Source organism: Lepus europaeus, chromosome 8 (assembly GCF_033115175.1).
Source record: "Lepus europaeus isolate LE1 chromosome 8, mLepTim1.pri, whole genome shotgun sequence".
Taxonomy (NCBI): Eukaryota; Metazoa; Chordata; class Mammalia; order Lagomorpha; family Leporidae; genus Lepus; species Lepus europaeus.
Window position 1 is genome coordinate 99,470,286 of NC_084834.1, and position 26,874 is coordinate 99,497,159.

Consider the following 26,874-nt stretch of genomic DNA (forward strand, 5'->3'; position numbering starts at 1 on the left):
CCATAGTGAACTTTGGAAAGAAACCAAGGAGGAAGAAAAGAAAACTTTCAGTGTCTGTCTAGACTCCGTCTCCCTAGAACTAAGCTTCATCTCCCAGGGCGATTGCAAGACGGTGATAATTAGGATTAGCTACAAGGCAGCTATCTGCCAACTCTAGCTCATCATCAGCCTTCACTTGCCCACATCTCTCTCATGCCACCATCTGCATTTTCAACGGCTGAAAATAATGAGGCACAAGACGGAGAAACTGGTTCGAAGACCGTATCAGAGGCAGCTGCGCACCTGTGCGGGGCTCCATCGCAAAGTCTGAGCGATCAGTGGCGAGAAAGTGACAAGTAATTTTAGACTGTCTTCTGCTAATCACTCCCACTAGCTAATCATTAAATAGTGAAAATGATTTTCAATAAGTCTCTTTGATCTTGCCTAAGTGTGAGTGCCAGCTCACGTGTAGCATTCAAGAGCACTTTATGTAGATGAATTTTATAGAATGGATTGTATTTTTTTTTTTTTAAGAATTACTTTATATGAAAGGCAGAGAGGGAAAGGGAGAGGGAGAGAGATAGAGAAATCTCCTACCTGCTGGTTCACTCCCCAAATGGCTTCAATAGCCTGTGGTGGGCCAAACCAAAGCCAGGAGCCAGGAGCTCCATCCAGGTCTCCCACGTGGTGAAGAGGGGCCCAAGCACTTGGGCCATCAAGTGCTGCCTTCCCAGGTAAATTAGCAGGGAGCTGGATTGGAAGCAGAGTAGCTGGGACTGAAACCAGCACTCCGATATGGGATACAGGCATTGCAGACAGCAGCTTACCCACCGTGCCACAATGCTGGCCCCTTATGGATAACTGTAATATTTTAGAAAACAGAATAATTCTACACTAAGGGTGAGGACACACAATTAAAAGGTGATGAAAAGAAAAACAGTCGGTAAATAAATAGCAGAGGTGTTTATGGCTATGGCAAAAACCTAAGAGGATGGCATGTCAAAGACCCGAGCTGAGATGTGGTGACATTTAGGTGAGAGGGAACATTAAGCCTGGGAACGACCCCTACCTGGGGCACAGTCTTCACGCGGAACAGGATGTTTTGGAAGGAGTGTCCGTCGCTGACCTGCAGGACCGCAGCATCAGAGGTGCTCTCTGAGCCGTCATGGACGTAGTGGAGAAGACCTCTGGAGAGTTCATCCAGCCGGAATTGATAGAGAGGGCTGGCAGGGGACTGAAGGGTTTGGAGCAATTGGCCATGAAGCGGAGGATCCAGCACTTCCACCACCACATCCTGAGGGTTGTCATCATCTCGGATGTCAAGCAGCCGGGTGGTGATGGTTGCCCGCTGTCCTCTGCTAACGTGGAGAACCTCGTTTCTCAGCACGTAGGGGGCCTGCCGAGTGCAAGGAAGGAGGCCACGGAGAGTCATTTAAAAGGAAAGAGAGGGTAGCCAGGGGTCTAGGAACGAGGGGCTGCAACCTGAGGCGTCTATGCTTTATAAGCAATCCAGGTGCTCTAGCAAAGTGCCCAGACTGTTCCAGCGTTTGCCAGAGGTGGCTTAGACGTAGTAATCACAGCAACTGAGGTCACGTCATCCCTCTGGGTTCTAGAGGCTTCTCAAGCTACTGGACGACATGGACGAGAGCCACTCTGCGATCTTGATTTACATCACATCCCCATCATTCTAAGTCAGATTAGCTCCATGGCAGGAAACCCACCCAAGAGCTACTAATAAGAAGTAGAATTTTTGGACTTGTGTTCAGGAGTCACACTGCTGTGCAGCCTGCTGATCTAGTGTAAGATACGAGAGGGCTTCAAAGAGTGCATGGAAACATAGAATTAAAAAATACCCTTTTTTAGCTGCCGAGAAACCTTTGAAATTCATGCATATGAGGGCTCTCCAAAAAGTTCACGGAGAATGTATATGATGAAAAAATTATGCATGATTTCAAAGGATTTTTTTTTTTGGGGGGGCAGGAAAAAAAGGTATCTTTTAACTCCATTTTTTCACTAACTTTTTGAAGTAGCTTTATACTTCTGCATCCTGAATTCATTCTAGCTCTGGTCCTTCCAATGATTTTCTCAAGCTCTCTTAGCCAGATCTTGATAGAGTAGTCACCCTAACTCAGGAAAGAAAGCCTGACAAGACCATGGTCTGGGTGAGAAAGGCAATGACCTGGTTAATTCATGTGGCCTTGCTAGTATAGCAAAATTGGATGTTTTCCTTGGGATTGTCACATTTCCCACTGCCAACTTGAGTTAGCAAATAAAATGTTCTTTCTTAAAGATAAAATTTAGTGAACCCTAATATAAAAATACTTACCAGAAAAGAAAAAATCAAAACTAGAAGCCAAAAAAAACATTCTTCTTATTTTTATAATTTGACATTGAACCTTCTAGAACTTTCTCAGCACACTGCCTTCTTTAATCCAAAAGGCTTTCTTTCTTTTAAGCCTTGTTCCCCCCCCCCCCACTGCCTTCTGGAAATTACAATCTGCATTAAAGTAATACATCATTATAATAATCACCATCATAATAATAGTGGGAAATTAAAAGGTAACTACTCCTCAGAATTCCCAAGTGAGAATTCTAAAGCTGTGATTTTATCCATGGAAGTGAAAGGTTCCTCATATTCTGAAAGAGGGAAGATCAAAGGGGATGTGAAAATCCATAAATGGAAAAAACCAAATTATCTTACGTGAGAAAAGTCTCAGGGAGGCCCAAGGCCACAAAAGGAACAAAAATAAGATTGAATTCTTTTCTCAAATTCCATTTTTAAAAAGTCAAAATAACAGTTTTTCACACAATACAATTTCAAAATACCCTCATTATTCACTCACTTGGTTATGGGAAAACAAGTAAGCACACTCAGGGAACCATGGGAAGTGACTGTCTCAGATTAAGAAGTTACTGGCCAATACCCAGATTGGTCACTGGAGTAGCTCCATTAGCCCAACAAAAAGCACAAAACATGACTTCTGAGCTGCAACTAAATCCTTAAGCCCTAAGAATGAATGTTGGCTTATGGCCTATGTTCATGGAGATCACATGTTCCAGCTTCAATTAAAACAAACATGCATACACTTTGCCTATCGGTGAGATCAAATTAACTGAGGATCGATTTCTAATTATTCCTGAACTCCAAGTTGTTCCCGATGCCATGACACCGTCCAGAGTTCAGCTGGGTTACAAATAGCATTTGGCAGCCATTTCTGGTTCAAGTCTACATTGCTATCCACAGGATCTCTCCATTATTGGACCAAAGAGATAAAAGTACCAGTTCAAAAGTGATAACCTAGCATCCTCCCTTGAAACATGGCCAACACAGTATCATGTGGAGCTGCAGGCAGTCTTGGTGGCCCAGGGTGCTGTCCCTGAATAAGATCCTCAAACTGCTGCAAACTCCACCCTCCGGAGAGAGAAATATTTAGTTAACACTCATTTACCTAGAATAAGGAAAGTGTTAACACCTGGAACAGCTACAAATCATTCTCAATGACTAGTATCAGATTTGGTATAGTAAATTAAGGTGCCACACTATGATGAGCTGGAACAAAGGCTTTGTAGCTAGATCCACTGGGCACACACCTTGAGTCTCCATCACCATTGACAGGATACTCAACCTCCCTGGAGTAGTTTCCTCATCTGTGGGATAAGATCTCCTCACAAGGTTGGCCTGAGGATCAGCTGAGTGACTTACGTGAAACACTAAGGGTACTACAGAGGTGTCAGTATCATTGTTGCTGCTGTTATTACCCGGAAGTACTGAAGATTACTCCAATGGCATTTCAAGAGGAAACCAAGACAGGATGAATTCAGCTTGGCTGTTATTCTAAAACTGCAAGAAAACCTTGATTTGTGCCTGAGAATGTAAAATTATTAACTGCTTGACATTTTGATTACCTGGGTTGAAAATGCTTGTATGTTGATCAGTTGTGGCTCAGAGAAGAACTGCTGGTCACTGATTTTCAGTGAAAAGTAACCTTTCCTAAAGTAGTCCCCCAAAAAGGAAAAAGAAAATACAATCATTAAATTAGTCTTTAGGAAGATAGGGATTAAAAACATTTTTAGGTCATGTGTAAGCAAGGATTTAGATCAAGCCACTACAGGGGGTTGTGGTGTAGTGGGTAAAGCCGCCTCCTGCAGTGCCAGCATCCAATATAGGCGCTGATTTGAGACCCAGCTGCTCCACTTCTGATCCAGCTCTCTGTTACAGCCTGGGTAAGCAATAGAAGATGGCCCAAGTGCTTGGGCCCCTGCACCCTCGTGGGGGATCTGGAAGAAGCTCCTGACTCCTGGCTTTGGATTGGCACAGCTCCGGCCATTGCAGCCATCTGGGGAGTGAACCAGCGGATGGAAGACCTCTCTCTCTTCATTTCCTCCTCTCTTTGTGTAACTCTGCCTTTTAAATAAATAAATGAATAAATCTTTAAAAAAAAAGCCACTATATTATGACATGTATACTTGCAGTATAACATGTATACTGCAAGCAAAATTACCATAGATTGATATGTTGCAGGCTAAAAATACCATGTGGTCTCAGGTCTCCTGGTAACGTCATAATAATCATTATTTAACCTCTTTATTTCCCACTTTCCAACCTGAATGGATAAAAGCCTGAAAAATCAGTTGCCAGGTCAATATAGATTAATAATACAAGTGATCTTCAGAAAGTTCAGAGAAAATGCACATTATGAAAAAAAAAATTACACATGGATTTCAAATATTTTTTGTTTTAAAATAAACTCATCTTTTAATTCCATTTTGCATGACCTTTTTGCAGTACCTCCCTATAGCGCAGGCTAATGGTGAAATTGTGGAATAGAAAGGAATCTTCTATACTGTGTTCTGCATGATCACCTTAACTCCTGCCCAATTCATCAGGGCCCCTTGTAATGGCCACTCTGCATGACCCTATCTCCCTCCACCCCACCCTCACCCATAATCTTTGTGGACGAGACCAGGGAAGGATGGCTGAGTCCGCCCTGGAAATTTGGAACAAACCTGAACACCAGCAGCCGGTCTCACCATGTGACTGTGGACAACCAGAGTCTATCATGTTGGTGAGAAAGTGGAATAAACTTGTCTACGGAAAAGTGCATGAAGCCCATGAGCAAAGAAACCCAGGGATCAGGAAGAGTTAGGTCCTGCTTGCCATTTCTGCTTCTAGCTTCCAGACTTGCCCTGGGGCACAAGTGCCCTTGATGGCTTTGAGCTCTGAGACACCCCCACAATGTTCTAACAAGCCTTAACGAACACCTGACGTAACACAAGCAGACTTGTATTCCTTGCAACCTAAGAGTCCCACCTAGTAGCGAAGTAAGCCTCACTCTTTGCTAAGGCTTCCCTTCGTATAAATGGGTGTTCTCCCGGCAGCTTTAAAGACTGTAAGAACGGAAGGGAAGGGATGTCCACCTTCAAAGTCAAACGAAGCATGGAACTCACTGCTGGCAGGTAAGGTGTGTGATTGATGCCTTCCGGGGACTTTGGAATCCTGGTCTATTATAGGGACTACAGTTAGAAAGTTTCTTTCAAAGGTATTCTTGGAACTTTTGACTTTAGTCTGAAAGGATGTGGATGGATCTCAAAAGTGTTACAACAAAAGCCAGAAACAAAAGACTATATACATACACATGGCACTTTACAAAGAGCAAAACTACAGGGATAAAAAACAGATCTGTACTTACCAGGGGCAGGGTGGAAGGAAGCAACCACAACAAGGTTTGGGGAGTGATGGGACTGCTTTATATCTTCTCTGCAGTTATGATCACAGCTGTAAGGCTGTTAACACTCACAGAACACTATACTTTCAAATGGCGAATTTTACTGAATGGGAATTATACCTTAATAAACCTGATTTTTTTTTTTTAAATAAAAAGGCATTCTTGACTCTTTCCTCCTAGTCCAACCTCCCCTTTATTTTCTGCCCCATTTAAATCCTGCCTCTCTTCCCCTTGCTCCATGCTTCAAGAGAATACGACTGGTGGATGTGACAGGATGAACAAGAGGGGGTGATTACTCTCAATCTACCTGGGAAAAATGCTATTTGGTGACCCTGAGGCTCCAATAGCAGTGTTCAGCACCTCTGCAGGGCCAGCTAATCCCAGGCATCACAACTGCATTTACAGGTTCCTGTTACTCCACAGGAGCATTCTAATCCCAAAGGAATCCAGTCCTAACGGATTCCAATCCCGGGGTCATGGCCAGTGTTTTCATGGAACAAAACCAAATCAAAACACAAACGTAGATGGCAGCTGCCCCTTCGGTTTTTTGCAGTATACAGAGACTTAAATAATTTCATGAATTTCTGCCAACTTCATTTTACTATTCCTCTTATCCGTTCTTTTGTTTGTATTTTTAGTTTTAAAAACATCCATTATTAAAACGGGAATCCCCAAAAGGAGTTCCAGAAGAATTTCCCAAACTATGTCCAGTTTAGGGGAGACAACTGCGATTCTGCCAGAACCCAGGTGATGAGAGGTTTAAGACGTGAAATAGACAAGAGGTTAGCTTTGGTTGTCTACAGAGGTTTACGCTTTTCCTAAGAGATTCCAGAACAAATGACCATAGGCAGCAAACTGTGCAGAACTGTATGTGTGAGTGAGTGAGTGAGAGTGAGAGAGAGAGAGAGAGAGAGACTTAAGAATTACATTTAGAGCAGAAATGAATGCAGGAGAGGGAGCAGGACCTTGAAGATTGAGTTGATGGCAGCTGATGCCAGACTCCAAGCTCCAAGTCTGCAGCAAGACTTACTCCTTTGTGCAGTAAACTCTGTCTTACGACGGTGGAAGCAAGTTTATGGCTCCTACTGTATTAGGAGGCAGAACCCACTGTGGCTAAAGGCATAGGTGGTGGAACCAGAGAGGCCAGACTGGAGTCTCAGCTCTGTGCTCAGGTCAAGAGGTCTTAGGACGCGCCGGCACCGTGGCTTAACAGGCTAATCCTCCGCCTTGCGGCGCTGGCACACCGGGTTCTAGTCCCGGTCGGGGCACCGATCCTGTCCCGGATGCCCCTCTTCCAGGCCAGCTCTCTGCTGTGGCCAGGGAAGGCAGTGGAGGATGGCCCAAGTACTTGGGCCCTGCACCCCATGGGAGACCAGGAGAAGCACCTGGCTCCTGCCATCGGAACAGCGTGGTGCGCCAGCTGCAGCGCGTCTACTGCGGTGGCCACTGGAGGGTGAACCAACGGCAAAAAGGAAGACCTTTCTCTCTGTCTCCCTCTACTGTCCACTCTGCCTGTCAAAAATTAAAAAAGAGGTCTTAGGACAAAACTACTTAGAGTCTGAAGGCCTCTGTTTCCTGATCTGCAGCCTGGGAAAATAACATATATAATGCATGTGCTTAACAGAACACCCGGCTCAAATTCAGCACTCAGTAAGTGTCCCTGTTTATTCCAACAATATGACCACGTGAGGTTATTGGCATCATCAGCCTTGAACTTCTTGAAGAAGTGTCATCACCTTTTCTCCCACTGTCTGCTAGTCCAAACTTCAAAACAAAAACAAACACACACACACAATTAAAAAAAAAAACCAACAAAACCTTCCAGTTCAGAGAATGATCCTACATGGGAAGTAGGATACACAGCAGACTCATAGAATGGCAAATGCCCTCAACAGCACTCTGGCCTCAGAATCAGCCCTTAAGGCATTCAGATCCGGATAAAAAGCCCATGAGAGTTTCGCAGGCATGGAAAGCCAAGACATTGTGGCAAAAAAAAAAAAAAAAATAGTTACCTAAATGAAAGATCTCTGTGAGTGAGATCCCAATGGAAAGAATGGGCCAACAAAGAAGGCAGTACCTTTCTCTGAAGGGAGGAGAGAACTTCCACTTTGACTATGGCCTTGTCTAAATAAGGTCGGAGTTTGTGAACTCAAGAGGCTTCCATAGCCTTGGCAGCTCAAGACAAGAGCCTTAGGCTATTACTGAGGTCATAAATAAGAGTGTTAATTGTTAAATCAACAACAGGAGTCACTATGCACCTGCTCCCCATGTAGGACCTCTGTCCTTAATGTGTTGTACTATGCGAATTAATGGTAAAACTAGTCCTCAAACAGTACTTCACACTTTGTGTGTCTGTGTGGGTGCAGTCTGTTGAAATCTTTATTTAGTATATAATAAGCTGATCTTCTGTATATAATTGAAAATGAATCTTGATGAAGAATGGGATGGGAGAGGGAGTGGGAGATGGTATGGCTGTGGTTGGGAGGGAGGTTATTGGGGGGGGGGGGGAGCCGCTATAATCCAAAAGTTGTACTTTGGAAATTTATGTTGATTAAATAAAAGTTGAAAAGAAAAAAAAAACAAACAAACCCTCCAGTCCAGTGTTTAGAAAATATCTGATGTCCTCACCACTGCTCCAAGGCTTTGAAATTCCTGGTCTACTCCCGGAGTCTACACTGATTTATCTGCGCTAGTGACGAAGAGCAGGGCGAAGCTGGCCCCCGAGGCTCATCTCTGGGGCACGCTCTCCTTTCTGCACAGGAGATTTACTCGGCTAATTACAGGGCTGCACGGGCTTGGGTTTGTGGAAGCCATCGGCTGCATTCCTGAAGCGTACGTCGGTTGGGGTGGGGAGACAGCCAGAAGTGTGCGAAGCATCAGTGGAAAACTGGATCAGGCTTACAAATTAACCACAATTAATCCTATAATGTGGATAATAAAAAAGTTAACTCCGACTCTAAGTTTCCTTCCAACTCTGCAGTTCTATAGGGACCATAAAACACCTTGAAAAGCACGCGCTCTGTCCTTTATCCACCCCACCGCCGGCTCCCTGCATGTTACTCTCACAGTACTGAGGAAGCAGCTGTGGCGTTTGGTTTTGCTTCTGCCGGGCAAAAACCTGGGTAATTACACTAGGAATTTTCGTGTCACATCAGAGAGTTACCCATAATTATGTGATAAAATGAAAATGCCTTGAACAGAAGCACACTCTCTGAGCAATTAGGGGGAAATGATGACAGACAGCTGAAAGCGTTCATGGGGTATGGATGGTCCCCAGCGAAGGGCCAGTTGCTGAGTGAGGCTGAGAGAGGGGCCAGGGCGATGAAGCAAAGAGGGCGGGAGGAACAGAGAAGCGGACTCACCTGAGTTTGTCCTTGCTGTGCAAAAAGCGCACTTTCTTCTCGTTCACATCTTGCCAGCCAAAACGGCCAGCCTTGTCCAGCTGAGCCTCTTTGCCATTTCTTGCGAGCACCAGCTGCCCGTTGGTGGGAGTGCTTACTACGTGGAACAGGAGGTCCTGCACCCTGCCCTCCTGGTGCTGCACATTCAGGAGGGAAAAGTCCAGCGCCTTCATTGAGCCAATGGCCAGGGCCAGGGAACCATTCACGTGCAGACTGGGGGTGTGCACCTTGCCTGGAAAACATGGGAATCTCAAGGTCAGGCTGGACCTGTCCCTAATGAGTTTTTTTGTTTTTTGTTTTTTGTTTTTTTTTTTAAGAGCAGACTTGTAAATTGAATTCAGAGCTACAGAAGAGATTCTAGGTGACTGTGTACCATAAGCCTCCTTCTAACCCAGGAGCTATCACCTGGATGCACATGAAGAAACAGAACTTCAATAGAGGAGTTAAGCTATAAAACCCTTAGCAGAAAATACAATAGATGAGTGTGATCTTGAATTGAGCAATACTTCTTAAGCTATGAAACAAAAAGCACAATGACAAAAGAAAAAACATGGCCTGAACTTCTTCAAAATTAAAAAATTTTGCCTTTCAACGAACACCAGTAAGAAAGTGAAAAAAAATCTACAGAAAGAAAATACTTCCAAATCGTAAATCTAAAAAAGGACTTGTATTCATGTGTATAAAGAACTTCTTTAACATAACAATAAGAACTTCTATCAGGCAACAACAGTTTGAAAAATGGGCAGATTTTGAATAGGCATTTCTCTAGAGAAATACAAAAGGCCAATAAGCCCATGAAAAGATGAACCACCGTATCATGAGTCATAGGGAAGTGCAGATCAAAATCATAATCAGCTATCACTTCACTTCTCCTTGGACAGATAATATATAGTGTTGGTGAGCTATGGAGAAACTGCGCCTCTACAGCACTGCTGGTGGCAGTGTAAAATGGTGTAGTTATTTGAGAAAATAGCTGGGTAGATCCTCCGATCATAAGAGTTTAAACATAGAGTCACCATGTGATATGGCAATACCACTCCTAGATATACAGCCACAAGGACTGAAAATACATGCCTACACAAAAACCTGCACATGACTGTTCATAGCAGCCTTACTCATGGGAGTCAAAAAGTAGAAACAACCCACATGTCTGCCAGGTGAAATATAGATTAATATGTCACATATCCATATGATGTAATATTATTTACCCATAAAAAGCAAAGAGAATGAAGCACTGATACAATAGAGAGGAATCTTGAAAATACTGTGCTAAGAAAAAGAAGTCAGCGCAAGGCCTTGTATGGTTTCATTTCTGAAAAGTCTAGAATAGGCAAATCCATAGAGACAGGAAACAGATTCGTGGTTGCTGAGAGCCGGAGATGAGTGGGAATGGGCAGAGATGGTTAACAGTTATAGGATTTCTTTTCAGGATGATAGAAGTGGTCTGGAATTAGATTTTTCTGATATCTGCACTACTCTATGACTGTATCGCAAACCAATAAACTAGTCATTTTATGGTACGTGAATTAAATGCCAATAGTAAAAGAATCACACAGGGATTTTTAAAACAATACTGATGCTCCAGCTCTACCACCAGAGTGTCTTAAATGTTCAGGGATGAGACTCGATTAACTTTACAAACTCCCTGGGTAGTCCTGCTAGGCTGCCAGGTTTGAGCACCACAGTCTCCCATTCTAAGATGCCGGACACATCAGACTCAGTGAGGGCAAGAAGAGAGGCAAGTGTCTGATGAGACTTCCTAGAAGTGCACCAGTTAACCTACAATGAAGGAGGATTCACGGTGGCTCCTAGTCCCAGTGCATGTGAAATACAGACACTCTGACTTAAAATTTTATCATCTCTGTCTGCTATGGTTTTGAGTCTCAAACGTCTTACAGGTATTAAGAAGGTGGAAACTTAATACAAGATAGTGTTTAGAGGCGGGCCTTTGGGAAGTGATGAGATTGCATCGGGTCAGTAGGGTGGAGCCCCCATGACTGGATCCGGGTGGCTTTATGAAAAGGTTGTGGAGGCACAGTACTCGCTGTGATGCCCTGTGCCTTGGGGCTCTGTTAGCAGGAACACCATTGTCAGAGGCTGAAGCAATAGGGGCCACCTGATCATCCCTTGTGAACCACTATTATTTTTAGTTAGCCTGCCTCAGGTATTTGGTTATAGTGATGAAAAACTGACCAATACACTGTGCATAAGAAACACTGACACAGGAATTAGGATTGCCTATGTGCTGGAGAATTCATCCTGTCTCCTGCAACTTGTTTTGCCTGGACTTGAATTAGCTACATTGTCTTCCACAACTATGGCAGATGGGATGGTTTGGGAATGCCAGATCTCACAAGGACTAATTCTGCTGCAAGATTCTGGTAATGCAAGTGACATCCATTGTCACCATTTGACTTGTATTACATCTCAAGAAGGAAAACTCGACTTTCAAGTACTTGGTTTCCAGAGACCAACAAAGTAAGTCAAAGATTTTTGCTTTGCCTTAGAAAAATCTTATTATTGTTAGAGGCCAGAAATATAGACAGAAAATGATTGACTGTGGGTGTTAAAAATGCTGCATGTTATTGATCAATAATAAACAAGGAACCCTCAGCCATAATATAAGTCCCACGATTCAGCCACCCATGAAACATTTTGGCTCAAAATTATTATCAAATTGAAATGTGCTTCTCTTGCTGTTCAAGAAGTGTGTCCATTAATGTATTGCAAGGGACTAACTCCATTCCTTTAATGTGTTAATGCTATTTTTAATGGCAAACTGAAGTCCCGAAATCCATTCATTTCAAACATGTGAACCTAATGGGGCGAGCACCTCATACTATTTGCTATTCAGTTATAATTTATCTCCACTGCGTGCAAAATGGACGCACCATTGCACTTTGACATAATTAGCTCTACAAGTTGACGTAAACAAATACATTATGTGATGGGTTCTCAAAACGTTCACAGAAAGTGCATATTATGAAGCAACTGTGCAACTGTGCATGGACTTGAAAATACTTTGCACCACAATAAATTTATTTATTAATTCTATTTCCCACAAACTTACTGGAGCTCCCTTGTATATGTAAATATGTGAGTAATTTTCAAAAGCATGGCTGTAGTTCAGAACATAACAAAGTTTATACAAAATTCCTTATCTGAGAGTTGTGAATTTTAAAGCACAGACTGCTTCTTTTTCCTTTCCAAAGATTATAGAGATTGAATTTTCTTAATTTCCTGTGGTCTATATATAGTCCCATGTTCCTCAGTAGCATCAGGGGTTTCCCCAAAACAGGAATATTGCATTTTGTATCCCAGGAGTCAATTATATCCGCAAACTCAGCCTATGCTGAGAAATTAGCAGTCAATTCAGCAGCCCATCAGAGGTGCGCACTTACCAGCACATGTTTCATTAGAGGAGTGGGCGGAGAAGTCAGGAACGCAGTTGGAAACACAGAGGCCACTTCTCAGAGAGAACCCATGGTCACAGACATGACATCGGTCCCCGCGGCTGCACTGCAAGCACGCCCGAGGGCAGGCTGTCCAAGAGAGGATACAGTAGATGAGGCACAGCCAAGGCACAGACACCCAGTCAGCACCAGCAGGGACCCAGGAATAAAAGGATGGCAACCTAAAGAGCTGGAGCACGGGCAACAAATAATCCTCAGCTGTAACAAGAGACACTTCTCAGAGCTTTCCCATAGCTGCACGGGTTTCTGCTCCATCCTCATAGACAACCTGGGCAGAGAGGAAGACTCCTTGTTTTTTATACACTGCAATTTAAGATTTTGCACATGGATGGATTGTTTAAAAAGGTAACTGCACAGACGTGTAAGAGAGAACATTTACAGTGAGCAGGCCTCTTTCTGGGTACCATTGCACCCCTCCCTACCAGCTGCTGACCTAGAGCAAGTTATCCAGACATTCTGGCTTGCAATTTTCTTGTCTTAAAAATGAGGATGATAATAGTACCTAATGCAAATAATTGTTGGGAAGATTATATTGCGTTATAGTGTGAAGTGACTAGAACAGTGTTTGGCACACGGATCCGGCACTGCCATGATCATCCTTAGGACTGTTGTTATCCTTAGCAGCAGCACTTGAAGCGCAAAGGGAGAGCCAGCTATGTAAAGGAATACAGGAGTATTTCTTTGGGCCAAGTTAATAATCTTCTGAGTTGCAGGTTGACTGCCTAAATTTTCTGCTTTCTTCATGGAGGTTTGGTTATAGAGAAACTTCATGATATATTTTGAGTGGCCCTGCACTGGATTCAGAAGATTCAGGTTTAATATCTGATTGCACTTGATTCATACCTTTAACTATCTCTCCCAGCCTCTTGTGAAACAGAATTCCTAGTGACTGCTGTATTTTATTGAGTCATTGAGATTATTAAATGAGGTAATACAGATGAAAAAAAGTCTGGTAAAATCCAAAACGCTATGTCTGGTCAGTGGCATTATTATTAAAGAGCAAGTGTTCTTTCAAGTGGGGCACAAAGTACAGAGCTTTCCTACAAATGATGAGAACAAATTGGGGATACTCTCCTAGATGATCAGGGGACAAGGAGATTAAGCCCTTGGGTTTAACTCCAGTTTAATTCAAAGAAGCTATGGTGTATCTCACTAAATTGTCCTCAAAATCCTCATTCTTCACGGATTTTATGCCGATTTGAGGGCCACAGGTGATTTAAGCTATACACTGAAAAGCCTATGTTCATATCAATAAGGCTGATCCACTCTTAATGGGTAATTCACAGCAGTTCCATGTGAGCCTTGCATTCCATAAAATATTAGCTTTGTTTCCATAAAGACAGTATTGATTTGTACAAGAAAATTATTGGCTGGGACGCCTACATCCTATTTAATCAGCACGTGGCAGACGCGCATGGGAGCCATCAGTAACCTGGCCGACCTCCTGGATTTTCACTCTGCTTCTCATTCAGGTGCTCCTGGCTGCCTGCAGATCAGCACAGGTGACTTACATGCTGCCCTTGCTTCTTCCCGGCATCCTCAGCACAGTGCCCAAGTTACCTGTACACTGGTGTTTTGCGTGATCTGCAAAATGGCCCTTCCCACAGTCCTGGACACAATGGGCTTCCAAAAGGAGAAATGGCCCTTCACAGCGGGTGCACTCATGAGGACCTTGGCACTGGAGACAGTGGCTGTCACAGCCTGAAAGACACAAGTCAACTCAACAGGTATTGCAGGAAAACAGCTAGATGGGAAGCAGCAATGCAGGCTGGAGTTCTGGGCAGGGCACTGTAAGAGGAAGCAAGGGGCCAGGGTTCTGATCCTAACCACGACACTCACGAAGAAGAAATCTTAGGATTAGTCACTCCACCTCCCCGGGTCTCAGTGATCTCCCCTATAAAGTGGGAGTAGAAATCCTGTCCCACCCAGATCCCTGGTTGAAGACCAAATTATATCACAGAAAATGCTAAACTGTCAAGTGATTGACAGGTATTAGTGATTATTGTTATTATATCCTAGTGCTTCTGTTGAGGGTGGATCTCACCTGACCCATGGAATCAGTTATCTCCGTCCCCCAGAAATGTTCTCTTTGTACCTTCAGCAGGGGTTTCCGGGTCTGAGGATTTTAAAGGGGATACTGGGCCAGGGAGAGGTGTTAATGAGGTACATGATATACAGAGGGCTGACCGAGGCAGGTGACTGACAGAATCACGTGATCTTACTGATGTGGGAAAGCTTAGATAATTTTATTTTATTTTATTTTGACAGGCAGAGTTAGACAGTGAGAGAGAGAGAGAGAGAGACAGAGAGAAAGGTCTTCATTCTGTTGGTTCACCCCCCAAATGGCTGCTATGGCTGGTGCACTGTGCCGATCTGAAACCAGGAGCCAGGTGCTTATCCTGGTCTCCCATGGGGTGCAGGGCCCAAGCACTTGGGCCATCCTCCACTGCACTCCCCGGCCACAGCAGAGAGCTGGACTGGAAGAGGAACAACCAGGACAGAATCTGGCACCCCAACCGGGACTAGAACCCGGGGTGCCGGTGCCACAGGCGGAGGATTAGCCAAGTGAGCCACGGCGCCAGCCTCACTTAGATAATTTTAAATTCATGAGCTGGAAGCCACACCTCCTTTGCTCTGTGTTGCCATGTCCACCTACCTGTCAATCAGGGGACCCCTCCCCAGGAAGTACTTCCTCTAACCAGGGACATCGGGGTGGTACCCTGTAAACACTTCCGTTTTTCTAGGCTCATAAAAAGCTAGGAAGAACGGAAGCTTTCTCTTTCTCTCCTCCACGTGGCCTCAGGACGAACAGAGCAGGGTATGAGAAAGCCCTTTCTTTGGCCCACTTTCCAGAAATAAAGCCCTAATCAGCCTGTGTATTTTTCTTGCTTTGTAAATAAAGTTTATCACACTGTATGCCATGTTTGGGTCTGTACTTAGGATTCTTCTCCAAGCAAAAGAGTCTGGAAAATTAATTTAGGCCCAGCCCAGCCCATAACATTACCATGTGCTCAAATGACCACTGCACCAAGATCTTTCCATCTAGGGGGCAGGACTGTTCCGTTTTTAAAGAAATCTGAAAGTAATGACCAACACATTCCTGTTTGGCCATTTTTGCATGGGAGAAGGAAAGGGAGAAAATGCCAGGAAAAAAAGACGGCTCTCAGGAAACAAACCAGAAATGGGATAAAAAGCCGGAATGGGAAACTTGCCGCTGGCTGCTTCTCTGGGCAGTACACAGCAGAGGCAGCCAAGGCTCAGGGCCATGCAGAGCAGGGCCTCCAGACACTTACTCTTGCAGAAGCCCCCGTCCTGGTAAAATGATGGCAAGCATTGCTCCACGCAGGCACCATCCTGGAGAACGTAGCCGTCCATGCACTGCAGGCAGTCTGTCCTCAGAGGCCCAGTGCACGCATTGCAACTCCAATCACACTCTAGAAAGAGAGTCTCTGTTAGGTCAGTTTCCTTCCTGTCTACCCTCAGTCTCAGCATCTAATTTATGAAGATGCAGTCTGCAGCTGCAAGAGGGAAAATGAAGACCATGTCAAAGATGGCAGATAAGCGAGCTCCAAGCAGGCCTCTGCTTGTAGTGGCCTGAATACGTCTCCGAAGTTTTGTATTTCCTAATTATGTCAGACACAGACCCGGACAAGGAGCACTCCTTGCTTGTGCACAGCCGGCGTTGTCAGCAGAGGGGCCTGCTGAGCAGCCAGGACCACTTGGTCTGACTGCGTGGCCCCCAAATAGTTCCGTGACCCTGCGCCATGCCGAGTTTTCGCTGTAGGGAGTGGCCAGCTGGCCCCTCAGCCTTCACCCTCACCTCCTCCAAATGCTCAGAGGTCATGAGAGGTCAAAGATGGAACTAAGAATGCATCTGCTGTCACCTCTGCCTGCAGCTGCAGGCTGCTCTGGTTCTCAAAAACCAGGTCTCCACCAAGACGACAGAAAGAACCAACACTGTTAGAGCTCAATGGGGCATAGAGGAACTTCCAGAAAGAAAGGGATTTCTGAAACAACAGGAGATTTTACTGAGAGCACCAGAAGACAAAAACCCAAGGGATGTGTGTCATTGGAGGTGTTAGCATGGGGGCAGGGTGTAGACCCTGCCTTCCTGCCCACAGGGAGCTATATGTTGTGGTGGGGTCCAGCTTTGGCTGTGCATCCAAATAACCAGTGAGGATTGCTGGGAACACAGACCATCAGGCTCAACAGGACACCTGTTTAGCAGGAGTCTCAGGAAAACACGTCATTGCTGTTACTTCCTTCTTCATTATGGTGATTGGTACAGGTGTTGTGGCTGCTGCGTTCAATGATTCAGGCAACTCCAATGCCATCAGAAGACTCCTGTGTGAGAGCAATGTTCTAGCTGGGAAGTCTTCATGCGTGCAGTATGGGACAGGATGGCATGGGTAAGCCTGTGGGTTGTGACGTGCATCGAGGCGGTATTCAAGCCATGGCTTGGCCACTTTTTATCTCATTATCCTTTCTTTAAACGTTTCAAACCTCTGTTTTCTTGTCTGTAAAGCAGGGATTAGAATAATACCCCTTTTGTAAGGCTATTGTAAGGAACAAAGGAAACAATGAAGGCCAACATTTAGCGGAGGGCCACACATCAAGTCATGGCTCAGTAAACAAACACAGCTGACCGGCTTCTCTTAGAGAACAGACTTCCACTCAGGGCTGTCTCCATCTCACTTTCCTCTGTGCACAGAAGCTGGGAAAAGCTCTCCTTAGTCACCTTTTCTCTAGCTTCATGTAGTATTTCCAAGTCCTAGAGAAGCAGGTAAATGTGCAAGACAGCACATGCGCTTCCAAGAAGATTTATACAGTTAATCTCACTCCTTTATTGGCCTGAGTCAGGCCTGAAGGGGGAAAAAGACTACAACAGAGCCCTGAAAACTGCCAACTTCGTTATGAAATCATGTACAACGCGGAGGATTTGTGATAATCTTGTTTTGCACCACACACTGACAGCCACTGGTTAGAAGGAAAAAAGAGCAGAAAAACTTCTGTGGTCTTGCCTACAGGAGACCACCGGAGGCGTTAACCATGCAGAATTCCTTGGATGGGAAAGGAGGCAGCTTTGCAGAGCCTTCAAGCAGCCCAGCTTGACTTGACAGATGTTTGACCTCCACATCTGAGCCCCAGCTTCTCTGGCAGAACCCGAGGGATGGAGGGAAACATGGAAGAAAGCTGGGATAAAGAGGGGAAATGGGGCAGGACCAAGTCAACCTGTTCTTCACCCTAGGCTCTGCACTGCCATTCAGATTGTCAGCCCAAGAATTCCAACTACTGGGGGACGAGGGGAAAAAAAACACCAGTTGTCTTTTTTTTTTTTTTTTTTTTAAATTTAAAAAGATTTATCTACTTGAAAGGCAAAGTTAATGCATAGAGAAGGAGAGAGGCGGAGGGAGAGGAAGAGCTAGAAGGGGAGGAGAGGGAGAGGGAAAGAGGGAGAGAGGAAGAGACGGGGGGGGGGGGGAGAGAGAGAGAGAGAGAGAGAGAGAGAGAGAGATCTTCTATCTACCAATATGCTTCCCAAATGGCCACAATGGCCTGGGCCAGGCCAGGTCAAAGTCAGCAACTAGAAGCTCCATCTGGGTCTCCCATGTGGATGGCATGGACCCTACAAAGCCCAGAGGGTAAGATAACTCTTCAATAAAAGTCTGTAGGTAGAATAGGGAATGGTGGGGATTGTAGTGAACTGAAGAGCTCATCTTCCACCAGCAAGGACGAGAGCTATGGGGCTCTAAGCTCAGCACTGTAGGAATACAAATGCAGTATGCCCACACCTTCTAATGCTTCCAAAAGAAGCTGCAAACCTCAGTTTTTGTAATCAAAGCCTTCTGATTTATAGTAGACAAAGATTTATTGCCCTGCATCACCAGGTAGGCCAAACAAAATATGTATATGAGCCAAGGACAACCTGAGGGTTTCCAGCTGGAGACTTCTGGTCTAGTTACCAGTATCTTGCTCAATGTTTGGCACATGGTTGCTCAAAAATGTTTGCAAAGGAATGTATGAATACACACACACACACACACATACATACATATATGCACAAATGTTGCCATGATCACAGAAAGCCGAAACACAGGGTGATGTGAATTCCCAATATGGGACACTGGATATCCCCAGGAAGGGGACATCACAGAGCCAGGGAGTCCTCCTGTGATTCGGAAGAGCTGTACCTTTGCATGTCTTGGTGGTGACATCCAGGTAGTACTGAGGGGCACAGCTCTCATACTGGCATTCCCCAAAGAGCAGCACCTTGCTGGGGTCTCGGCAGGAGGTACAGCTGGCCTGTGAGTCACAGCTCCGACAATGCCCGTCACATGCTGAGCACACAGGAAAGGGAAACGACCGGGTGATTACAATTGCACTGATCAAACCTAGACAGGTGCTGTGCAGGGACAAAGCTGTGCTCCAACCTGTTCTTTAATTACGGCTCCTTACTCTGCCCAGGGATTAACAGAAACAGAAAATACCAGTCTTACTTTCCAAAACAACAAAGAATAATCTTATTTTCCAGATAGGATAGATTAGAAACCCAAGAATGGAAATCCCACACACACAATGCCCTGTGGTTCTGCAACAGCATTTATATGTACTCTAAATTATTTCATTAATTCATTAATAAAACTATTGATCAAGTAAAAAGAATTAAGGCCTTGAATTATTGTCCAGAATTTTATTTGAGCCTGACTTCATAAGGAATCAAGCCTCCTAAAACTCCTGATGCAGATTCATATTTTTGCATGATGTCAGGATTAGTTAGGCACCAACTTTATTGTGTAGCTCTGCCAATTCTGTATTTTCAGATACAAAGGACTTAAAGGCGACCTGGTTTATTGATGTGGCAAGTTGTCATTCTTAGCAGCCAGCTCCATAATTCAGGCTGTAAGGATAGGCTCCCATTCCATCTTCCCCAATTTAATAACTGGCATTTTGCCATCTGCTCATTTGGGAAACTCTGGAGTCTGTTTTGATGTCTCCCTTTCTCTCACTCCTAACCCAGACACTGGATCCTTTTCATTCAAACTCGCCAATATAACTCAACTTTTTGCTTTTCTCCATAGTCACAGATGCCAATATATTGGAGCTTTCCTCCTCCCCTGGTGGATTCCCATCATAGCCTCCTCACTGGTTTCCTCAACCCTCTCTAAATTCCTTGAAAATTATTTTCCGTGCATCCACCAGAGTGACTTTTTTATTCATACTGCTCAGGTTTCAGAGTACACTCTCATAAACATAATGTCTTTCTTCAATCTCGGAAGATTTCCAGCCACTCTTTCTGTAAATATTGCTCCTCTACCTTCCCTCTCTTCTCTCCTCCTGGAAATCCCAACACACATATTCAAATCTTCTTAACAGAATCTCCAAGTGTTTTGCTTTTCGCTCTCACTCTTCCGTCGGTCTCTTCCAGAAGGTCTTCATTGACTCTCTCTTCTAGAACAGGTCTCCCAGGTGCCCGTTCTTAGAGCACCTGTACACATTTCTCATTTAAGTGACAATTCCACATCTCTGTCTTTTAAGCTGGGAAAGTCCTGAAAGCAAAGATGCGATTTGTTTTGCTCCTGGCACAATTCCCCAGTGCCTCACTGGTTTTCTATCACATTGCAGGTGTTCAATAAACACTTGCTACATAAATGAAAGAAGCCAGACACAGTAATACGTGTGTGTTTTTCTGCCTCATTCTAAACTCTTCTCTAAGGATGTGTCGGAGGAAAAATCTAGAGAGTAATCAAGTAAGTTTTAGATCTACAGGATATCAAAGTGTGTGGCACAGTGCAGGGGAACTGCCTCTCTGCAAAATTAAAGGATATAAAGTATTTCTGATTCACTCACAAGGAAGCCATTGCTATAAGATATTCATTCAAGTAACTAGATAGTTATTTAAAGTCCTAGGAAAATTCTAGATGGGGTTTTCAGTTGGGAATAATTAGAAAAGAATATTTTAACTGTTGGAAGCTTACAAGAGACTAAACTTTTATCTTCCCCTCTTCTTTTTTTTTCTTTGCTAGAATTTCTCTGTGTGCTGTACCCTCATTTTGGCAAAGGCATCTAACAAGGAGTCCAAAGGTAACTTGGGAATACAAAAATAAAGGGGGGCCCAGTAGTCATAAGTGGATTTGAAGAAGGGTTGAAATGCGTATGCAAAAGGTGATCAGTAAATAGTTTTCCTTTTTGTTATTTAAAGAGACAGAGTTCCCATCTGCTGGCTCTCTCCCCAAATGGGCACAGCAGCCCAAGCTGGGCCTGGCCAAAGCCAAGAGAATCAAGAATTCAATCTAAGTCTCCTATGTAGGTGACAGGGACCCAACTCTTTGACCCATCACTTGCTGCTTCCCAGAGTACCCACTAGCAGCAAGCTGGGAATGGGAGCAGAACTTGGACTCAAATCCAGGCACCCAACCGAGGATACAAGCATGTTTATCACTAGGCCAAACACCCCCTCCTAGTAAATCTACTTAATAGGCAAAAGAAAGGTCCTTAATAAAAAAAAAATTAATGTCCTTAGTAGAGTATTACAATAATTAAACCTTGATTTTTTACTTTATCAGTATTTTTATTAATGACTTTAATGAAAACCAAGAATTATGCCAGTGATGCTTAAATTTGCCACAGACACCTACACAGTGGTTGCATCTCACCATCTGCAGAACAGTTCTGTGACCTTCACCAGTGAAAACAAAACCTTCAAGTCATCCAGGAGAATAAGCCAGGCTGTAAGTACAATGCTGCAATTGTATTCTCAAAGCAACCGCACAAGCACGGGATGGGGAGGATCTGCCTAGACACCAGTTCCCATAGGAACTAAATCCATGCCATTTAGTCATCTTAAGGCTTCGTAGTCACTACCAATGTGATGAGGTTCCTGAATCTGGGAACTCTGTCTTAAGCTGCAACCTCAGGGTCCCCAGGAGCTGAGGCTCCCGGCTGGGCTTCCCGTGGGGCTCCAAGGCCAGTTCCTCAGCTGGGCCTGAGAGGCCCACTCCTCGCCCTGATGTGGGAGACCATGCCAGGGTTGACTCCTCGAGCTGCTGTCAGTCTCTGTGTTCCTGAATCTTCCTTTGCTGCCTTCCTTCCTCCTCGGTACCTTGAACGTGTGCCTGAGGCCCATCACTGGCTCCACGGAGCAGTGGATTTACCCTGGGCACTGGGAAATGCTGAAGAGCTGCTGCAGACTGTGTAGGGGTGCAGTGGGGCCACACTGAGGAGCCGGTGCTGTCCACCGTTTCTGCCTTCACTCCCTTCTCAGTCCCTTCCACGATGACCAGTAAATGGCTGACCCTGTCTCACACTGGGCCGTTCTGCCCACACCAGAGCGCTGCGGCTTCATGGCTTCCATCTCCTAAGGACGGGTGGTGAAGAAGCACTTCCTCCGACTTCCTCAATTCAGACCCCACACAGTATTAGGCCCGGCGTAACCATGAGCATTCCTGGTTCTCTGAGGTCACCGGAGAGTTCCAGAAGGAAAAAGAAGAATGTGGCGAGTGGGCCAGAAACTGGCGAGGGAGCTGGGCCGTGGGGTGGGGTATAACCACATTTGTGGAGGAGCCTGGGGCGTCCGCGTGTGGAGCTCATGCTCTTTTCACACAGACTTGTTTGCTGCTATAGACTGAAAGACAGTCACCAGCTTCTGCTTAAAGCCCCCGGCTCCTGATCCTGCCTGTAGCAGAGTCGGCCAAGTAGGAAATGACTGTTAAATTCAAACTCGGGAAAAGAATCGCGTGGAGGAGTGAGGAGACTGACTCTACACTGCTCCGGGGAGAAGTTCTAGGGCCAATCAGCTAGGCTATCCAGCCACGGAAGTGGCTTCCTTCCTCCACAGTGGAGTTTGTTGAAGCAGGAGAAAAAAACCTCTGCCTTGGGTGCAAGACTGCACTGGGTGCGGCTGGCATTGTGGTGCAGCAGGTTAAGCAGCCACCTGCGATGCTGGCTCCCACATGAGCACCAGCACAGGTTTGAGTCCCGGTCGCACCACTTGCAGGAAAAGCAGCAAAGGATAGTCCAAGTCCTTGGGCCCCTGCAACCCATGCAGGAGACCTGGATGGAGCTCCAAGCTCCTAAATTCAGCCTGGTCCAGCCCTGGCCATTACAGTCACTTGGGGGGGTGGGTGGTGAGCCAGCAAATGAAAAAGTCTGTGTGTGTGTGTGTTTGTGTGTGTCTCCCTCTCTCTCTATAACTCTGCCTTTCAAATATTAATAAAATAAACTCTTTAGAAAGATTGGGCTGGGTAGCCCCACAGTTCTCTTTCAACTCCAAAACACTGGTGTTTTAAGTCCTAAGAGCTCTATTTTTCATCACTCTTTAAAGTTCCTACCTCAACTGCTACACTTACATTTTAGAGCTCAGTTAATAGCAATGCTTCTTAAAGATTTTTGTAACTAGAATTCTGCTCCTTGTGTTCTTCAACAAAATGATTATCAATACCTTTCTTAAGATGGATTGCATTTCCTCAACTACCCTTTGCTACACAATTTCTAAAACTGGCATGACTGTAATTGTTTATGATGGTGAACATTAGAAGGGGCATTGTGGATTTTTCAAAAAGGTTTATTTTATTTATTTGAAAGAGTTACACACACCCACACACCCACATACCCAGAGGGAAAGACAGAGACAGAAAGAGAGGTCTTCCATCTGCTGGTTTACTACCCAAATGGGCACAGCAGCCAGGGCTGGGCTAGGCTGAAGGCAGGAGCTGGAGCATCTTCCAGTTCTCCCACATGAATGCAGGGGCCAAAGCACTTGGCCATCTTCTGCTGCTTTCCCAGGGGCTAATATTAGCAGGGAGCTGGATTGGACATGGAGCAGCTGGCACTGCAAGCTACAGCTTAATCCACTATGCCACAAAGCCTGCCACGTGGATTTCTTAAAAATAGCAGAAACTCAAATATCCCAACTTAGGGGCATACTTTACTCAGTGTTAGAATGAAACTTCAGGACAAAAGTTAGGAGACTGTGACTTCCACTGCAGTGATCCCTGAAATGCTAGTCACACGGCACCATTGCAAACATGCACCTGCAGAGGCCGCACTGCAAGACCAAGGCTTCCCAGAAGGGAAATAGTTCAATGCAACATATTTTTGTCGCCTACACTTCATACAAGGAATTCTATTTCTTTCTTTTGAACTTTTATTTCTCTGATTCCACTGCTGTGAAGAGCCTCATAAATCTAAGTCCCTAGTTTTCCACTGACACTCTCTTGCTCTTGAATAGGAGACGCAAGTATTTCATCCTTGTCTCTGGTATCACAGAAGCTACAGATGCTAGCAGACAGCTGATATACATCCAGCAAAGTTTTTGTTGCAAAAGTAAAGAAATCTTCCCCACTGGTCCAAAACTGATTTATATCTTTGGTCTCTCAGCAATGGAAGAAGAAGTGGGAGTTCCATACAACTTCATTTCCAATCAAATCCTTGCAAACATCTCAGTGAACTCACAGTAGGAGCTTTGCATCTATAAAATATAAATATCTTCCATTATTTCATTTGCCTCTCAGTCTGATGATGCTGATGACAAGGACAGCAGTGAATCTGTATTGAGACCTTATGCTCTGCTAGGCTGTGTTAAGTTCAACAAGAGGACGTAAGTGCTATTACAATTGCCTTTTACAGAAAAAGACACTGAGACCCACCGGTTAATTAACTTGCTCAAAGTCATAAAGCTGGCAAGTGGCAATTAGGATTTGAACTTTAGCCCCCTACTCTAAATCTATAGCTTTCTCTCCTAATCACTGCCCTATAACTCCTTCAACATGGTCCTTCCGAGAACATAAAACTGAAATACCACCACTGCAACTGTTAGCCATCACTCATTTTCAAAAGTGAACTTTTTTTTTTTTTTTGGCAAGTGACACTTCAGTGATTGAAATAAAGTGAGCCCCTACAGTCTATCACAAATATTCCTGCATGTGTGAAGAATTTTCTAACTTTTTTCCCAGCTAGATTTTCTCTTCCCTAATTTTTCTTAATTCTTTGCTTGTGTCAGATTCAGGGTAACTCGTCACATTCTGATTTCTTTGAGAAATAGGACACCTACACAAGTACTCTCGTGCAAGATGAAATACTGTTTGGGCAGAAATTGAAGGCCTTGTAGCATACATATGAAGCCGGGCACAATGTCAAAATTCAACAAATACTTGGAGAAAACATTAAATTTGGAGAAATTCTTAGTCTAGTTTCTGCCCAGGATCACAGAATTGGATTGGTGAAAGGAATCAAAAAGATGAAACAGATAACACTTTTATTTTTTAAATGAGATAACTGAACTGAGAAGTGAAATAACCTGCCCAAGATCCCACAGCTGATACTGCCAGGGGAGACCTCGGGACTCTGACATCTGAGCTATAGTCTGCAAATGGCACCCACTCTGCCTTTGTAAATTAGTTCTCTTCCTGTCATAAAAACAAAGGCTACCAGGTGAGAAGATGGATGCAAGCACATTACACGTCTTTCAATAACCCCACAAGGGCAGAAAAGGAGAGAAAGTTCAATGAGAGAACCTACGCTGGCAAGCACGGTTGTCATCGAGATAATGTCCAGGGAAGCAGGTGGCGCTACAGGTGCCAATGTGGGACAGAACGAGGTTGTTGTCACACGAGGAGCAGGAGAAAGGCCCTCCGCCCTGGCAGGTTCTGCAGGAGGAGTGGCATCCTGTAGAGGGAAAAGGCACACGGACACTATGAAGCCAGACTCCCTTCCCAAGAAGCACCCCCAAGAGCCACCATGGAACCCCAACACGGAGAGCATCCCATGCTCTGGTTTCTAGGTGCAGGGTGTGCATCTTGCCTCCTCTTCCTCTTTGGGAAGTCTGATCTTTCTCAGCTACTGCCCCAAAGAGAATATCAGACGGCACCTCTGGCTACTGAGTCAGCACTTACTCACTTGTACAAGCTCCTTTCTCTGCATAGTATCCTGAAGGGCACTGAGGGACACAGTGGTCCCCGAGCAGCAGGTGGCGGGTGTTCTGGCAGGCCAGGCAGATGCTCCCGGGGCTGTGGAGATCCGCGACACAGTGCTGGCACAGAGGGTGGCAGTCTGCGAAGGCAAGGCGGCAGAGAGAAGGCGTGGATGGATGCTCACGAGCATAAGGTTTAGTCACCGCACTGAAGGGCAGGAGGGATTTTCATGACCAACACTGCAGCACAGACAGCAGGGGAGAGGCCCAGAGGCAGTGTGTGTGGGGGAAGCAGAAGCATGTGACCCGTACACATGGTGTATTTGAGGTGCACAGCGGTTGAGTTTTTAATCCCTTGCCAATTGAATGGCCTTCAATTCAAGTTTGAGAGTGCCGTGTCACAGATACCTTTGAGGGCTATAGAGAGAACTTTCAGACCAATGGAAACAGTGAGATCAATACTACCACTGTCTCCCTCCCGGGGCTCCAGGAACCCTGAGCCTACCGCGTGGCTCCTTCTCACAGATTTGGGCTCTCAGTCAGCCTACCAGTCTCAGCCTTCAGTGTGGAGGGGCCGTGCTTGGCTGGAAATTGGGAGGAGTTGGTGAAAAACTGCAGTCTTAACTAGAGGTAAAGTGACGGTTGAAAAGTCATTTTTATGACACAAGACAGTCCATAGCAGCTCCGTCAGCCCAGCTGCCTGAAAGCTGTGGAACAAATTACCCTATACAGCCAATCCTTCACCTTGTCCTCACTCATCTAATAGTCATCCTTCAATAAAGAATTTAAGTTCGGCTTCGTTGTCCGAGAAAACTTCCTCCTCCCTGCTTTCTAGCAGTATCTCCCCTTCAAGTCCCACTTATATGCTTCATCCCAAAGGCAGAAGAAAATCTACAAATCTTGAATTGCCTGGCAAAATGAAAATAGAGTAAAGACCTAGGAAAAGAAAGAGTTCTGGCTATAGGGCCGTTCTAGCTTCCCCTGTGAGGTTCAAACACCTGTTTGCATTGTATGATGTATGACCCATGGCTCAGAAATATTTTGTTGAGTCTTGAGGTCTTGTAGATAGAGACTGGTTTCTAGAGAGATTTTCACCAGAAACCGTTCATGTCAGTACAACCGACTGCCTGCCCTTGAAGCCTGCTGGTGGGTTTTTCTCTCTACATTATGTGATGTGTTCTTCATTGCCGGTCATCTGGATGTGCCCGTGTACAAGAAGCAGGTCTCACACCCACTTTCAGTGCACACTCATCCACTTGAGAACACTTTCTAGGACCTTGATGGCCACCCTCCAGCAGCAGGCCAAAATTATCCTCAAAAAATGCGGATTCTTCTAGCAGCACACAAACTAATAGCCATCCGACCTTTCTCTGAACCGTGTTGGTTTC

At 45.0% G+C, this 26,874-nt stretch overlaps 1 protein-coding gene across 1 annotated transcript in view; it reads right to left on the reverse strand.

Moving 5' to 3' along the window:
* The window catches only part of FRAS1 (Fraser extracellular matrix complex subunit 1), a 308,843-nt gene that overhangs the window by 171,038 nt on the left and 110,931 nt on the right, over positions 1-26,874 (reverse strand). The window contains exons 20-28 of the mRNA XM_062198919.1: positions 25,474-25,626; positions 25,096-25,242; positions 18,771-18,917; positions 15,873-16,013; positions 14,140-14,280; positions 12,508-12,648; positions 9,068-9,338; positions 3,886-3,970; positions 1,049-1,375 (exon numbers count right to left, since the gene is read on the reverse strand). Of these exons, the coding sequence (XP_062054903.1) occupies positions 1,049-1,375; positions 3,886-3,970; positions 9,068-9,338; positions 12,508-12,648; positions 14,140-14,280; positions 15,873-16,013; positions 18,771-18,917; positions 25,096-25,242; positions 25,474-25,626 (1,553 nt within the window). The remainder of the gene's footprint in view (positions 1-1,048; positions 1,376-3,885; positions 3,971-9,067; positions 9,339-12,507; positions 12,649-14,139; positions 14,281-15,872; positions 16,014-18,770; positions 18,918-25,095; positions 25,243-25,473; positions 25,627-26,874) is intronic.